Raw genomic sequence first — 17,063 nt, forward strand, 5'->3', positions numbered from 1 at the left:
TTATCCATTCACTAGGTGCAGCCTATCATTTCATGGTTGTGCAGTTAGGGGGGCTTCTGCTTGGGGTGAGGTTCATGGGGTCCCTAGAATTGCTGTTTGTTTGAATTTCGAAATTTGTAACACTGGGTCCTGGACACTTCAGGCAGCGGACATGGTGTGACTGCCCTTCTATTCTGGGCGGGGCCTCCATCTGATTTCTGTCCACAGCTAGAAGTCATACAAGCCCCGCCCCCGCATAAGAAGGTCCACCCCCTCGTTTTGTACCCGCCTAGTCCGTCCTCACAGGTGTCGGAGTCCTCAGATTTGGCGGGAGGTCGGAGGTTGCGGGTGTTATGGGGCGGGTGGAGTTCTACGCTCTGTGGTCCGTGCTGGAGGCTCCGCGGCAGCTCATCAGGTGGGAGATGACGGCGCCATAACTGATACCCCTCCCTCTATATACCACCTCATAACTGCCTGTATATACCATGTACCTCTATATACCACCTCATAACTGCCTGTATATACCATGTACCTCTATATACCACCACATAACTGCCTGTATATACCCTGTACCTCTATATACCACCTCATAACTGCCTGTATATACCCTGTACCTCTATATACCACCTCATAACTGCCTGTATATACCCTGTACCTCTATATACCACCTCATAACTGCCTGTATACACCCTGTACCTCTATATGCCACCTCATAACTGCCTGTATATACCCCTCCCTCTATATACCACCTCATAACTGCCTGTATATACCCTGTACCTCTATATACCACCACATAACTGCCTGTATATACCCTGTACCTCTATATACCACCTCATAACTGCCTGTATATACCCTGTACCTCTATATACCACCTCATAACTGCCTGTATATACCCTGTACCTCTATATACCACCTCATAACTGCCTGTATACACCCTGTACCTCTATATGCCACCTCATAACTGCCTGTATATACCATGTACCTCTATATACCACCTCATAACTGCCTGTATATACCCTGTACCTCTATATACCACCTCATAACTGCCTGTATATACCCTGTACCTCTATATACCACCTCATAACTGCCTGTATATACCCTGTACCTCTATATACCACCTCATAACTGCCTGTATACACCCTGTACCTCTATATGCCACCTCATAACTGCCTGTATATACCATGTACCTCTATATACCACCTCATAACTGCCTGTATATACCATGTACCTCTATATACCACCACATAACTGCCTGTATATACCCTGTACCTCTATATACCACCTCATAACTGCCTGTATATACCCTGTACCTCTATATACCACCTCATAACTGCCTGTATATACCCTGTACCTCTATATACCACCTCATAACTGCCTGTATATACCCTGTACCTCTATATACCACCTCATAACTGCCTGTATATACCCTGTATCTCTATATACCACCTCATAACTGCCTGTATATACCCTGTACCTCTATATACCACCTCATAACTGCCTGTATATACCCTGTACCTCTATATACCACCACATCACTGCCTGTATATACCCTGTACCTCTATATACCACCTCATAACTGCCTGTATATACCCTGTACCTCTATATACCACCTCATAACTGCCTGTATATACCCTGTACCTCTATATACCACCTCATAACTGCCTGTATATACCCTGTACCTCTATATACTACCTCAGAACTGCCTGTATATACCCTGTACCTCCATATACCACCTCATAACTGCCTGTATATACCCTGTACCTCCATATACCACCTCATAACTGCCTGTATATACCATGTACCTCTATATACCACCTCATAACTGCCTGTATATACCCTGTACCTCTATATGCCACCTCATAACTGCCTGTATATACCCTGTACCTCTATATACCACCTCATCACTGCCTGTATATACCCTGTACCTCTATATACCACCTCATCACTGCCTGTATATACCCTGTACCTCTATATACCACCTCATAACTGCATGTATATACCATGTACCTCTATATACCACCTCATAACTGCCTGTATATACCCTGTACCTCCATATACCACCTCATAACTGCCTGTATATACCATGTACCTCTATATACCACCTCATAACTGCCTGTATATACCCTGTACCTCTATATGCCACCTCATAACTGCCTGTATATACCCTGTACCTCCATATACCACCTCATAACTGCCTGTATATACCCTGTACCTCCATATACCACCTCATAACTGCCAGTATATACCCTGTACCTCTATATACCACCTCATAACTGCCTGTATATATCCTGTACCTCTATATACTACCTCATAACTTCCTGTATATACCCTGTACCTCTATATACCACCTCAAACTGCCTGTATATACCCTGTACCTCCATATACCACCTCATAACTGCCTTTATATACCCTGTACCTCCATACACCACCTCATAACTGCCTGTATATACCCTGTACCTCTATATACCACCTCATAACTGCCTGTATACACCCTGTACCTCTATATACCACCTCATAACTTCCTGTATATACCCTGTACCTCTATATACCACCTCAAACTGCCTGTATATACCCTGTACCTCTATATACCACCACATAACTGCCTGTATATACCCTGTACCTCTATATACCACCTCATAACTGCCTATATACCCCAAACCTTATATCCTGTATGTAGGAGCGCTGCACAGTACTACTTCTCTTGTCTTGTATGTAGGAGCGCTGCACAGTACTACTTCTCTTGTATGTAGGAGCGCTGCACAGTACTACTTCTCTTGTCTTGTATGTAGGAGCGCTGCACAGTACTACTTCTCTTGTGCTGTATGTAGGAGCGCTGCACAGTACTACTTCTCTTGTGCTGTATGTAGGAGCGCTGCACAGTACTACTTCTCTTGTGCTGTATGTAGGAGCGCTGCACAGTACTACTTCTCTTGTCCTGTATGTAGGAGCGCTGCACAGTACTACTTCACTTGTCTTGTATGTAGGAGCGCTGCACAGTACTACTTCTCTTGTCTTGTATGTAGGAGCGCTGCACAGTACTACTTCTCTTGTGCTGTATGTAGGAGCGCTGCACAGTACTACTTCTCTTGTCTTGTATGTAGGAGCGCTGCACAGTACTACTTCTCTTGTGCTGTATGTAGGAGCGCTGCACAGTACTACTTCTCTTGTGCTGTATGTAGGAGCGCTGCACAGTACTACTTCTCTTGTGCTGTATGTAGGAGCGCTGCACAGTACTACTTCTCTTGTGCTGTATGTAGGAGCGCTGCACAGTACTACTTCTCTTGTGCTGTATGTAGGAGCGCTGCACAGTACTACTTCTCTTGTATGTAGGAGCGCTGCACAGTACTACTTCTCTTGTCTTGTATGTAGGAGCGCTGCACAGTACTACTTCTCTTGTGCTGTATGTAGGAGCGCTGCACAGTACTACTTCTCTTGTGCTGTATGTAGGAGCGCTGCACAGTACTACTTCTCTTGTGCTGTATGTAGGAGCGCTGCACAGTACTACTTCTCTTGTCCTGTATGTAGGAGCGCTGCACAGTACTACTTCTCTTGTGCTGTATGTAGGAGCGCTGCACAGTACTACTTCTCTTGTGCTGTATGTAGGAGCGCTGCACAGTACTACTTCTCTTGTGCTGTGTGTAGGAGCGCTGCACAGTACTACTTCTCTTGTGCTGTATGTAGGAGCGCTGCACAGTACTACTTCTCTTGTGCTGTATGTAGGAGCGCTGCACAGTACTACTTCTCTTGTCCTGTGTGTAGGAGCGCTGCACAGTACTACTTCTCTTGTGCTGTATGTAGGAGCGCTGCACAGTACTACTTCTCTTGTGCTGTATGTAGGAGCGCTGCACAGTACTACTTCTCTTGTATGTAGGAGCGCTGCACAGTACTACTTCTCTTGTCTTGTATGTAGGAGCGCTGCACAGTACTACTTCTCTTGTGCTGTATGTAGGAGCGCTGCACAGTACTACTTCTCTTGTGCTGTATGTAGGAGCGCTGCACAGTACTACTTCTCTTGTGCTGTATGTAGGAGCGCTGCACAGTACTACTTCTCTTGTCCTGTATGTAGGAGCGCTGCACAGTACTACTTCTCTTGTGCTGTATGTAGGAGCGCTGCACAGTACTACTTCTCTTGTGCTGTATGTAGGAGCGCTGCACAGTACTACTTCTCTTGTGCTGTATGTAGGAGCGCTGCACAGTACTACTTCTCTTGTGCTGTGTGTAGGAGCGCTGCACAGTACTACTTCTCTTGTCTTGTATGTAGGAGCGCTGCACAGTACTACTTCTCTTGTCTTGTATGTAGGAGCGCTGCACAGTACTACTTCTCTTGTGCTGTATGTAGGAGCGCTGCACAGTACTACTTCACTTGTGCTGTATGTAGGAGCGCTGCACAGTACTACTTCTCTTGTATGTAGGAGCGCTGCACAGTACTACTACTCTTGTGCTATATGTAGGAGCGCTGCACAGTACTACTTCACTTGTGCTGTATGTAGGAGCGCTGCACAGTACTACTACTCTTGTGCTATATGTAGGAGCGCTGCACAGTACTACTTCTCTTGTGCTGTATGTAGGAGCGCTGCACAGTACTACTTCTCTTGTGCTGTATGTAGGAGCGCTGCACAGTACTACTTCTCTTGTCCTGTGTGTAGGAGCGCTGCACAGTACTACTTCTCTTGTCCTGTATGTAGGAGCGCTGCACAGTACTACTTCTCTTGTGCTGTATGTAGGAGCGCTGCACAGTACTACTTCTCTTGTGCTGTATGTAGGAGCGCTGCACAGTACTACTTCTCTTGTGCTGTATGTAGGAGCGCTGCACAGTACTACTTCTCTTGTGCTGTATGTAGGAGCGCTGCACAGTACTACTTCTCTTGTGCTGTGTGTAGGAGCGCTGCACAGTACTACTTCTCTTGTCTTGTATGTAGGAGCGCTGCACAGTACTACTTCTCTTGTCTTGTATGTAGGAGCGCTGCACAGTACTACTTCTCTTGTGCTGTATGTAGGAGCGCTGCACAGTACTACTTCACTTGTGCTGTATGTAGGAGCGCTGCACAGTACTACTTCTCTTGTATGTAGGAGCGCTGCACAGTACTACTACTCTTGTGCTATATGTAGGAGCGCTGCACAGTACTACTTCACTTGTGCTGTATGTAGGAGCGCTGCACAGTACTACTACTCTTGTGCTATATGTAGGAGCGCTGCACAGTACTACTTCTCTTGTGCTGTATGTAGGAGCGCTGCACAGTACTACTTCTCTTGTGCTGTATGTAGGAGCGCTGCACAGTACTACTTCTCTTGTCCTGTGTGTAGGAGCGCTGCACAGTACTACTTCTCTTGTCCTGTATGTAGGAGCGCTGCACAGTACTACTTCTCTTGTGCTGTATGTAGGAGCGCTGCACAGTACTACTTCTCTTGTGCTGTATGTAGGAGCGCTGCACAGTACTACTTCTCTTCTGCTGTATGTAGGAGCGCTGCACAGTACTACTTCTCTTGTGCTGTATGTAGGAGCGCTGCACAGTACTACTTCTCTTGTGCTGTATGTAGGAGCGCTGCACAGTACTACTTCTCTGGTGCTGTATGTAGGAGCGCTGCACAGTATTACTTCTCTTGTCCTGTATGTAGGAACGCTGCACAGTATTACTTCTCTTGTCTTGTATGTAGGAGCGCTGCACAGTACTACTTCTCTTGTCTTGTATGTAGGAGCGCTGCACAGTACTACTTCACTTGTGCTGTATGTAGGAGCGCTGCACAGTACTACTTCTCTTGTGCTGTATGTAGGAGCGCTGCACAGTACTACTTCTCTTGTGCTGTATGTAGGAGCGCTGCACAGTACTACTTCTCTTGTGCTGTATGTAGGAGCGCTGCACAGTACTACTTCTCTTGTGCTGTATGTAGGAGCGCTGCACAGTACTACTTATCTTGTGCTGTATGTAGGAGCGCTGCACAGTACTACTTCACTTGTGCTGGATGTAGGAGCGCTGCACAGTACTACTTCTCTTGTCTTGTATGTAGGAGCGCTGCACAGTACTACTTCTCTTGTCCTGTATGTAGGAGCGCTGCACAGTATTACTTCTCTTGTCCTGTATGTAGGAGCGCTGCACAGTACTACTTCTTGTCCTGTATGTAGGAGCGCTGCACAGTACTACTTCTCTTGTGCTGTATGTAGGAGCGCTGCACAGTACTACTTCTCTTGTGCTGTATGTAGGAGCGCTGCACAGTACTACTTCACTTGTGCTGTATGTAGGAGCGCTGCACAGTACTACTTCTCTTGTGCTGTATGTAGGAGCGCTGCACAGTACTACTTCTCTTGTGCTGTATGTAGGAGCGCTGCACAGTACTACTTCACTTGTGCTGTATGTAGGAGCGCTGGACAGTACTACTTCTCTTGTGCTGTATGTAGGAGCGCTGCACAGTACTACTTCTCTTGTCTTGTATGTAGGAGTGCTGCACAGTACTACTTCTCTTGTCCTGTATGTAGGAGCGCTGCACAGTACTATTTCTCTTGTCCTGTATGTAGGAGCGCTGCACAGTACTACTTCTCTTGTCTTGTATGTAGGAGCGCTGCACAGTACTACTTCACTTGTGCTGTATGTAGGAGCGCTGCACAGTACTACTTCTCTTGTGCTGTATGTAGGAGCGCTGCACAGTACTACTTCTCTTGTGCTGTATGTAGGAGCGCTGCACAGTACTACTTCTCTTTTGCTGTATGTAGGAGCGCTGCACAGTACTACTTCTCTTTTGCTGTATGTAGGAGCGCTGCACAGTACTACTTGTCTTGTATGTAGGAGCGCTGCACAGTACTACTTCACTTGTGCTGTATGTAGGAGCGCTGCACAGTACTACTTCTCTTGTGCTGTATGTAGGAGCGCTGCACAGTACTACTTCTCTTTTGCTGTATGTAGGAGCGCTGCACAGTACTACTTCTCTTGTGCTGTATGTAGGAGCGCTGCACAGTACTACTTCTCTTGTGCTGTATGTAGGAGCGCTGCACAGTACTACTTCTCTTGTGCTGTATGTAGGAGAGCTGCACAATACTACTTCTCTTGTGCTGTATGTAGGAGCGCTGCACAGTACTACTCTTGTCTTGTATGTAGGAGCGCTGCACAGTACTACTTCTCTTGTCCTGTATGTAGGAGCGCTGCACAGTACTACTTCTCTTGTCCTGTATGTAGGAGCGCTGCACAGTACTACTTCTCTTGTGCTGTATGTAGGAGCGCTGCACAGTACTACTTCTCTTGTGCTGTATGTAGGAGCGCTGCACAGTACTACTTCTCTTGTCCTGTATGTAGGAGCGCTGCACAGTACTACTTCTCTTGTCCTGTGTGTAGGAGCGCTGCACAGTACTACTTCTCTTGTGCTGTGTGTAGGAGCGCTGCACAGTACTACTTCTCTTGTGCTGTATGTAGGAGCGCTGCACAGTACTACTTCTCTTGTGCTGTATGTAGGAGCGCTGCACAGTACTACTTCTCTTGTCTTGTATGTAGGAGCGCTGCACAGTACTACTTCTCTTGTCTTGTATGTAGGAGCGCTGCACAGTACTACTTCTCTTGTGCTGTATGTAGGAGCGCTGCACAGTACTACTTCTCTTGTCTTGTATGTAGGAGCGCTGCACAGTACTACTTCACTTGTGCTGTATGTAGGAGCGCTGCACAGTACTACTTCTCTTGTGCTGTATGTAGGAGCGCTGCACAGTACTACTTCTCTTGTGCTGTATGTAGGAGCGCTGCACAGTACTACTTCACTTGTGCTGTATGTAGGAGCGCTGCACAGTACTACTTCTCTTGTGCTGTATGTAGGAGCGCTGCACAGTACTACTTCTCTTGTCTTGTATGTAGGAGCGCTGCACAGTACTACTTCTCTTGTGCTGTATGTAGGAGCGCTGCACAGTACTACTTCTCTTGTGCTGTCTTCACAGTAAAGGCGGTCGGATGAGTTTCCAGCTGCCGTTGCCGCTGCCGCTTCCTCCGCATCTGTTTCTGTTCAGTCTGGGAGACTGGAGTTCGTATTCGCGGGATTCGTGCGTCACGGCTCAGCTTGTTACAGGATCGGCACAGCCACAGCTCATTGGATCCCTGTCTGCTGAGTGCAGGTAACGGTGGCACACACATCTATAATAGTATATAGCTGCGCTTCTCTGGGGTGGTGCTGGGTGCACGGTACCGGGGATTATTGTAACGTTGGGCTTTCTGCAGGTCACTGGTCTGGGATGGTGAGTGGAGTCTGGACATAGTCATGGAATGCGTCAGATTGGCAGCGCAGGGGATGCCAGCTAAACTGTGCCTGTCTGTAACTGGGAAGGTATAACCCTCTGCGCCGCTCACCCGCCCGGTCCTCTGCGCCGCTCACCTCACCCGCGCCCCTCAACTGCGCCGCTCACCTCACCCGCGCCCCTCCTCTGCGCCGCTCACCTCACCCGCGCCCCTCCTCTGCGCCGCTCACCCGCGCCCCTCCTCTGCGCCGCTCACCCGCGCCCCTCCTCTGCGCCGCTCACCCGCGCCCCTCCTCTGCGCCGCTCACCCGCGCCCCTCCTCTGCGCCGCTCACCCGCGCCCCTCCTCTGCGCCGCTCACCCGCGCCCCTCCTCTGCGCCGCTCACCCGCGCCCCTCCTCTGCGCCGCTCACCCGCGCCCCTCCTCTGCGCCGCTCACCCGCGCCCCTCCTCTGCGCCGCTCACCCGCGCCCCTCCTCTGCGCCGCTCACCCGCGCCCCTCCTCTGCGCCGCTCACCCGCGCCCCTCCTCTGCGCCGCTCACCCGCGCCCCTCCTCTGCGCCGCTCACCCGCGCCCCTCCTCTGCGCCGCTCACCCGCGCCCCTCCTCTGCGCCGCTCACCCGCGCCCCTCCTCTGCGCCGCTCACCCGCGCCCCTCCTCTGCGCCGCTCACCCGCGCCCCTCCTCTGCGCCGCTCACCCGCGCCCCTCCTCTGCGCCGCTCACCCGCGCCCCTCCTCTGCGCCGCTCACCCGCGCCCCTCCTCTGCGCCGCTCACCCGCGCCCCTCCTCTGCGCCGCTCACCCGCGCCCCTCCTCTGCGCCGCTCACCCGCGCCCCTCCTCTGCGCCGCTCACCCGCGCCCCTCCTCTGCGCCGCTCACCCGCGCCCCTCCTCTGCGCCGCTCACCCGCGCCCCTCCTCTGCGCCGCTCACCCGCGCCCCTCCTCTGCGCCGCTCACCCGCGCCCCTCCTCTGCGCCGCTCACCCGCGCCCCTCCTCTGCGCCGCTCACCCGCGCCCCTCCTCTGCGCCGCTCACCCGCGCCCCTCCTCTGCGCCGCTCACCCGCGCCCCTCCTCTGCGCCGCTCACCCGCGCCCCTCCTCTGCGCCGCTCACCCGCGCCCCTCCTCTGCGCCGCTCACCCGCGCCCCTCCTCTGCGCCGCTCACCCGCGCCCCTCCTCTGCGCCGCTCACCCGCGCCCCTCCTCTGCGCCGCTCACCCGCGCCCCTCCTCTGCGCCGCTCACCCGCGCCCCTCCTCTGCGCCGCTCACCCGCGCCCCTCCTCTGCGCCGCTCACCCGCGCCCCTCCTCTGCGCCGCTCACCCGCGCCCCTCCTCTGCGCCGCTCACCCGCGCCCCTCCTCTGCGCCGCTCACCCGCGCCCCTCCTCTGCGCCGCTCACCCGCGCCCCTCCTCTGCGCCGCTCACCCGCGCCCCTCCTCTGCGCCGCTCACCCGCGCCCCTCCTCTGCGCCGCTCACCCGCGCCCCTCCTCTGCGCCGCTCACCCGCGCCCCTCCTCTGCGCCGCTCACCTCACCCGCGCCCCTCCTCTGCGCCGCTCACCTCACCCGCGCCCCTCCTCTGCGCCGCTCACCTCACCCGCGCCCCTCCTCTGCGCCGCTCACCTCACCCGCGCCCCTCCTCTGCGCCGCTCACCTCACCCGCGCCCCTCCTCTGCGCCGCTCACCTCACCCGCGCCCCTCCTCTGCGCCGCTCACCTCACCCGCGCCCCTCCTCTGCGCCGCTCACCTCACCCGCGCCCCTCCTCTGTTTCTTTTGTGCAGGTCAATAAATGTCTAGGCTTCAGCAGCAGTACCCCTGCCAGGAGGAGGCTCAGTGTTGGAGCACCCAGTAGCCCGCTGTTATCGGAGAGCACGATTGCTCATGTGAGAGTGCTGGAGGCCCCTGTGGAGGTGGGTGTTAAGGGGGCTGCAGTCTCCTCTCCATTAGGGTGTATGTCAGGCAGGGTATGTTGGGTTGGGCACCTGGTCCGTAGTGTAGCATTGTATTCATGATATACAGACACTTGTGGGTTAATCTTCTGTCCTATAGGAGAAGGGTTACGATGTGGAGGTCACCCAGCTGGCGGCTTGTGCCATACTGAAAGATTCTCCACCATTAAAAAAAGTGGCTTTGAGTCTGCCGCCCATCAGCAAGGATGGAGGGTCAGGAGGGCAGGACCCCTGCAGGAGGGCAAATATTGTGCCCAGAAATCCCAGAAGACTGCGTTTTGGCAGCAAAGGATCTGAAGACGGGGCTCCAGGGGCAGGTGAGTAAAATTTATGAGGGGCTCCTCCATCACAGAGCCACCCAGGGGCCCCATTCCTGCAGCAGAAGCAGCCGCCATGATGACGCCTGGGTGGAGCGCTCCTTCATCCGTTCTCATACTCTGCTACTTGTTTCTCATACACTCCTCCTCCCCCAGTTTGTCCCTCAGCACGGTGGGGCCACAGCATCTGCCTCTGTGATCAAGAAACAGCCATTCTGATTGGTGGAGAAGGAGCCAATGAGAAGTCGAGTCCAGACTCGCTGTGGAAGCTGGAACTAGGTACCAGGTCTCTGAGAACATCACGCGGTGCCCGGGCATTATACACGCCATGAAGGGTGAACACGGCTCAATGTATTATATGCAGCCTGACGTCAGGGGTAGGAAGTGGGTGTGGTCTTTACTAAAGGGGCGGGGTTCAGTGCTAGACTCCAGGAACGTAATAACCGCATGGTGACGGGGTGAGTGTGTGATAGTGAGATAATGACGGGGTGAGTAGGACAGTCACGGGCGACATGCGGTGTGATATAATGATGGGGTGAGTAGGTCAGTTACGGGTGACATGCGGTGTGATATAATGATGGGGTGAGTAGGTCAGTTACGGGTGACATGCGGTGTGATATAATGATGGGGTGAGTAGGTCAGTTACGGGTGACATGCGGTGTGATATAATGGGGTGAGTAGGACAGTCACGGGCGACATGCGGTGTGATATAATGATGGGGTGAGTAGGACAGTCAGGTGACATGCGGTGTGATATAATGATGGGGTGAGTAGGACAGTCACGGGTGACATGCGGTGTGCTATAATGATGGGGTGAGTAGGACAGTCAGGTGACATGCGGTGTGATATAATGATGGGGTGAGTAGGTCAGTTACGGGTGACATGCGGTGTGATATAATGATGGGGTGAGTAGGTCAGTTACGGGTGACATGCGGTGTGATATAATGATGGGGTGAGTAGGTCAGTCACGGGTGACATGCGGTGTGATATAATGATGGGGTGAGTAGGACAGTCACGGGTGACATGCGGTGTGATATAATGATGGGGTGAGTAGGACAGTTACGGATGACATGCGGTGTGATATAATGATGGGGTGAGTAGGACAGTCACGGGTGACATGCGGTGTGATATAATGATGGGGTGAGTAGGACAGTCACGGGTGACATGCGGTGTGATATAATGATGGGGTGAGTAGGACAGTCACGGGTGACATGCGGTGTGATATAATGATGGGGTGAGTAGGACAGTCACGGGTGACATGCAGTGTAATATAATGATGGGGTGAGTAGGACAGTTACGGGTGACATGCGGTGTGATATAATGATGGGGTGAGTAGGACAGTTACGGGTGACATGCGGTGTGATATAATGATGGGGTGAGTAGGACAGTCACGGGTGACATGCGGTGTAATATAATGATGGGGTGAGTAGGACAGTTACGGGTGACATGCGGTGTGATATAATGATGGGGTGAGTAGGACAGTCACGGGTGACATGCGGTGTGATATAATGATGGGGTGAGTAGGACAGTTACGGGTGACATGCGGTGTGATATAATGATGGGGTGAGTAGGACAGTTACGGGTGACATGCGGTGTGATATAATGATGGGGTGAGTAGGTCAGTTACGGGTGACATGCGGTGTGATATAATGATGGGGTGAGTAGGACAGTCACGGGTGACATGCGGTGTGATATAATGATGGGGTGAGTAGGACAGTCACGGGTGACATGCGGTGTGATATAATGATGGGGTGAGTAGGACAGTCACGGGTGACATGCGGTGTGATATAATGATGGGGTGAGTAGGACAGTCACGGGTGACATGCAGTGTAATATAATGATGGGGTGAGTAGGACAGTTACGGGTGACATGCGGTGTGATATAATGATGGGGTGAGTAGGACAGTTACGGGTGACATGCGGTGTGATATAATGATGGGGTGAGTAGGACAGTCACGGGTGACATGCGGTGTAATATAATGATGGGGTGAGTAGGACAGTTACGGGTGACATGCGGTGTGATATAATGATGGGGTGAGTAGGACAGTCACGGGTGACATGCGGTGTGATATAATGATGGGGTGAGTAGGACAGTCACGGGCGACATGCGGTGTGATATAATGATGGGGTGAGTAGGACAGTCACGGGCGACATGCGGTGTGATATAATGATGGGGTGAGTAGGACAGTTACGGGTGACATGCGGTGTGATATAATGATGGGGTGAGTAGGACAGTCATGGGTGACATGCGGTGTGATATAATGATGGGGTGAGTAGGACAGTCACGGGTGACATGCGGTGTGATATAATGATGGGGTGAGTAGGACAGTTACGGGTGACATGCGGTGTGATATAATAATGGGGTGAGTAGGACAGTCACGGGCGACATGCGGTGTGATATAATGATGGGGTGAGTAGGACAGTCACGGGTGACATGCGGTGTGATATAATGATGGGGTGAGTAGGACAGTTACGGGTGACATGCGGTGTGATATAATGATGGGGTGAGTAGGACAGTTACGGGTGACATGCGGTGTGATATAATGATGGGGTGAGTAGGACAGTTACGGATGACATGCGGTGTGATATAATGATGGGGTGAGTAGGACAGTCAGGTGACATGCGGTGTGATATAATAATGGGGTGAGTAGGACAGTCAGGTGACATGCGGTGTGATATAATAATGGGGTGAGTAGGACAGTTACGGGTGACATGCGGTGTGATATAATGATGGGGTGAGTAGGACAGTCACGGGCGACATGCGGTGTGATATAATGATGGGGTGAGTAGGACAGGTACGGGTGACATGCGGTGTGATATAATGATGGGGTGAGTAGGACAGTTACGGGTGACATGCGGTGTGATATAATGATGGGGTGAGTAGGACAGTCACGGGTGACATGCGGTGCGATATAATGATGGGGTGAGTAGGACAGTTATGGGTGACATGCGGTGTGATATAATGATGGGGTGAGTAGGACAGTCATGGGTGACATGCGGTGTGATATAATGATGGGGTGAGTAGGACAGTCACGGGTGACATGCGGTGTGATATAATGATGGGGTGAGTAGGACAGTCACGGGTGACATGCGGTGTGATATAATGATGGGGTGAGTAGGTCAGTTACGGGTGACATGCGGTGTGATATAATGATGGGGTGAGTAGGACAGTCACGGGTGACATGCGGTGTGATATAATGATGGGGTGAGTAGGACAGTTACGGGTGACATGCGGTGTGATATAATAATGGGGTGAGTAGGACAGTTACGGGTGACATGCGGTGTGATATAATAATGGGGTGAGTAGGACAGTTACGGGTGACATGCGGTGTGATATAATGATGGGGTGAGTGTTACGGGTGACATGCGGTGTGATATAATGATGGGGTGAGTGTTACGGGTGACATGCAGTGTGATATAATGATGGGGTGAGTAGGACAGTCACGGGTGACATGCGGTGTGATATAATGATGGGGTGAGTAGGACAGTCACGGGTGACATGCGGTGTGATATAATGATGAGGTGAGTAGGACAGTCACGGGTGACATGCGGTGTGATATAATGATGGGGTGAGTAGGACAGTTACGGGTGACATGCGGTGTGATATAATGATGGGGTGAGTAGGACAGTCACGGGTGACATGCGGTGTGATATAATGATGGGGTGAGTAGGACAGTTACGGGTGACATGCGATGTGATATGATGGGGTGAATAGGACAGTTACGGGTGACATGCGGTGTGATATAATGGGGTGAGTAGGACAGTCACGGGTGACATGCGGTGTAATATAATGATGGGGTGAGTAGGACAGTTACGGGTGACATGCGGTGTGGTATAATGGGGTGAGTAGGACAGTCACGGGTGACATGCGGTGTGATATAATGATGGGGTGAGTAGGACAGTCACGGGTGACATGCGGTGTGATATAATGATGGGGTGAGTAGGTCAGTTACGGGTGACATGCGGTGTGATATAATGATGGGGTGAGTAGGACCGTTACGGGTGACATGCGGTGTGATATAATGATGGGGTGAGTAGGACAGTTACGGGTGACATGCGGTGTAATATAATGATGGGGTGAGTAGGACAGTTACGGGTGACATGCGGTGTAATATAATGATGGGGTGAGTAGGACCGTTACGGGTGACATGCGGTGTGATATAATGATGGGGTGAGTAGGACAGTTACGGGTGACATGCGGTGTAATATAATGATGGGGTGAGTAGGACAGTCACGGGTGACATGCGGTGTGATATAATGGGGTGAGTAGGACAGTCACGGGTGACATGCGGTGTGATATAATGATGGGGTGAGTAGGTCAGTTACGGGTGACATGCGGTGTGATATTATGGGGTGAGTAGGACAGTTACGGGTGACATGCGGTGTGATATAATGGGGTGAGTAGGTCAGTTACGGGTGACATGCGGTGTGATATAATGATGGGGTGAGTAGGTCAGTTACGGGTGACATGCGGTGTGATATAATGATGGGGTGAGTAGGACAGTTACGGATGACATGCGGTGTGATATAATAATGGGGTGAGTAGGACAGTTATGGGTGACATGCGGTGTGATATAATGATGGGGTGAGTAGGACAGTCACGGGTGACATGCGGTGTGATATAATGATGGGGTGAGTAGGACAGTTACGGGTGACATGCGGTGTGATATAATGATGGGGTGAGTAGGACAGTTACGGGTGACATGCGGTGTGATATAATGGGGTGAGTAGGACAGTTACGGGTGACATGCGGTGTGATATAATGATGGGGTGAGTAGGACAGTCACGGGCGACATGCGGTGTGATATAATGATGGGGTGAGTAGGACAGTCACGGGTGACATGCGGTGTGATATAATGATGGGGTGAGTAGGACAGTTACGGGTGACATGCGGTGTGATATAATGGGGTGAGTAGGACAGTTACGGGTGACATGCGGTGTGATATAATGATGGGGTGAGTAGGACAGTCACGGGTGACATGCGGTGTGATATAATGATGGGGTGAGTAGGACAGTTACGGGTGACATGCGGTGTGATATAATGATGGGGTGAGTAGGACAGTCACGGGTGACATGCGGTGTGATATAATGATGGGGTGAGTAGGACAGTCACGGGTGACATGCGGTGTGATATAATGATGGGGTGAGTAGGACAGTTACGGGTGACATGCGGTGTGATATAATGATGGGGTGAGTAGGACAGTCAGGTGACATGCGGTGTGATATAATGATGGGGTGAGTAGGACAGTCAGGTGACATGCGGTGTGATATAATGATGGGGTGAGTAGGACAGTTACGGGTGACATGCGGTGTGATATAATGATGGGGTGAGTAGGACAGTTACGGGTGACATGCGGTGTGATATAATGATGGGGTGAGTAGGTCAGTTACGGGTGACATGCGGTGTGATATAATGATGGGGCGAGTAGGTCAGTTACGGGTGACATGCGGTGTGATATAATGATGGGGTGAGTAGGTCAGTTACGGGTGACATGCGGTGTGATATAATGATGGGGTGAGTAGGTCAGTTACGGGTGACATGCGGTGTGATATAATGGGGTGAGTAGGTCAGTCACGGGTGACATGCGGTGTGATATAATGGGGTGAGTAGGTCAGTCACGGGTGACATGCGGTGTGATATAATGATGGGGTGAGTAGGACAGTCACGGGTGACATGCGGTGTGATATAATGATGGGGTGAGTAGGACAGTCACGGGTGACATGCGGTGTGATATAATGATGGGGTGAGTAGGACAGTCACGGGTGACATGCGGTGTGATGGGGTGACTTTGGTCCCCTCTTTAGGTGCTGGTTATCCCACTTGTCAGATGACCTCATCAGGATTGCACCTGGGGTCCCCTTTAACCCTCCACGTCCTGACCCGTTTCCTTTTTGTCCCCATCAGACAGTGATTTCTGGTTCCAGATGGACAGCCTGTGCTCTGGTTCGGTTCCCCAGTGCTCCAGGGGCCACACTGCAACGTTTGACCCAGAGACTAAGAGAGTGTTTGTGTACGGAGGTCTGCGGGAGCGGCTGTGGCTTAGTAACGTCTATGTGCTGGACACGCTGGACTGGAAGTGGACGCTGGTGACGGTAAGTAGTGATGGCAGCAGTGCCGGGGAGGTCACGTGGGAACCACGGCTTGTGACTGGTGTCCTTTGCTGTAGGCAGTGGGGAAGGTGCCCACGTTATCCTTTCACACGGCCACTATGTACCAGCGGGAGCTCTATGTGTTTGGGGGTCTGTGTCCGCAGATGGGAGCGGATTTTGGAGTCTGCACCAATGCCCTTTATATCTTCAACCCGGAGTACAAGATCTGGTATCAGCCCATCGTGGAGGGGGAGAGACCGCTGCCCAGATACGGGTGAGGAACAGTCCATGGTAAAACTGCTGTACGTGGAAACTAATAAGTAGAAAGGTCAGAAGGTGATGAAGGGACAGCGCGGTCCCCGGTGTAATGATGGTGAGGTTTGGGGTGTGATATGTGCTGGTTTTTGGGTGATAAATGGACTTCATGTTTCCTCGCAGTCACAGTGCCACACTCCTTGGTAACCGGCTTGTCGTGTTTGGAGGTCGGCGGTCTCCATCACCAGTTTATCTCAACGACGTTCACATC

General features: G+C 51.9%; 1 protein-coding gene across 1 annotated transcript in view; it reads left to right on the forward strand.

The window, feature by feature from the left end:
• Positions 1 to 247: 247 nt before the first annotated feature.
• NGB (neuroglobin) overlaps positions 248 to 17,063 on the forward strand; it is an 18,822-nt gene continuing 2,006 nt past the window's right edge. Inside the window, exons 1-9 of the mRNA XM_075843509.1 lie at positions 248 to 394; positions 7,889 to 8,062; positions 8,166 to 8,271; positions 9,965 to 10,093; positions 10,233 to 10,449; positions 10,606 to 10,728; positions 16,353 to 16,540; positions 16,615 to 16,811; positions 16,976 to 17,061. Coding sequence (XP_075699624.1) covers positions 333 to 394; positions 7,889 to 8,062; positions 8,166 to 8,271; positions 9,965 to 10,093; positions 10,233 to 10,449; positions 10,606 to 10,728; positions 16,353 to 16,540; positions 16,615 to 16,811; positions 16,976 to 17,061 — 1,282 coding nt within the window. The 5' untranslated portion in view covers positions 248 to 332. The remainder of the gene's footprint in view (positions 395 to 7,888; positions 8,063 to 8,165; positions 8,272 to 9,964; positions 10,094 to 10,232; positions 10,450 to 10,605; positions 10,729 to 16,352; positions 16,541 to 16,614; positions 16,812 to 16,975; positions 17,062 to 17,063) is intronic.

This window comes from Rhinoderma darwinii, chromosome 12 (assembly GCF_050947455.1).
Source record: "Rhinoderma darwinii isolate aRhiDar2 chromosome 12, aRhiDar2.hap1, whole genome shotgun sequence".
Classification (NCBI taxonomy): Eukaryota; Metazoa; Chordata; class Amphibia; order Anura; family Rhinodermatidae; genus Rhinoderma; species Rhinoderma darwinii.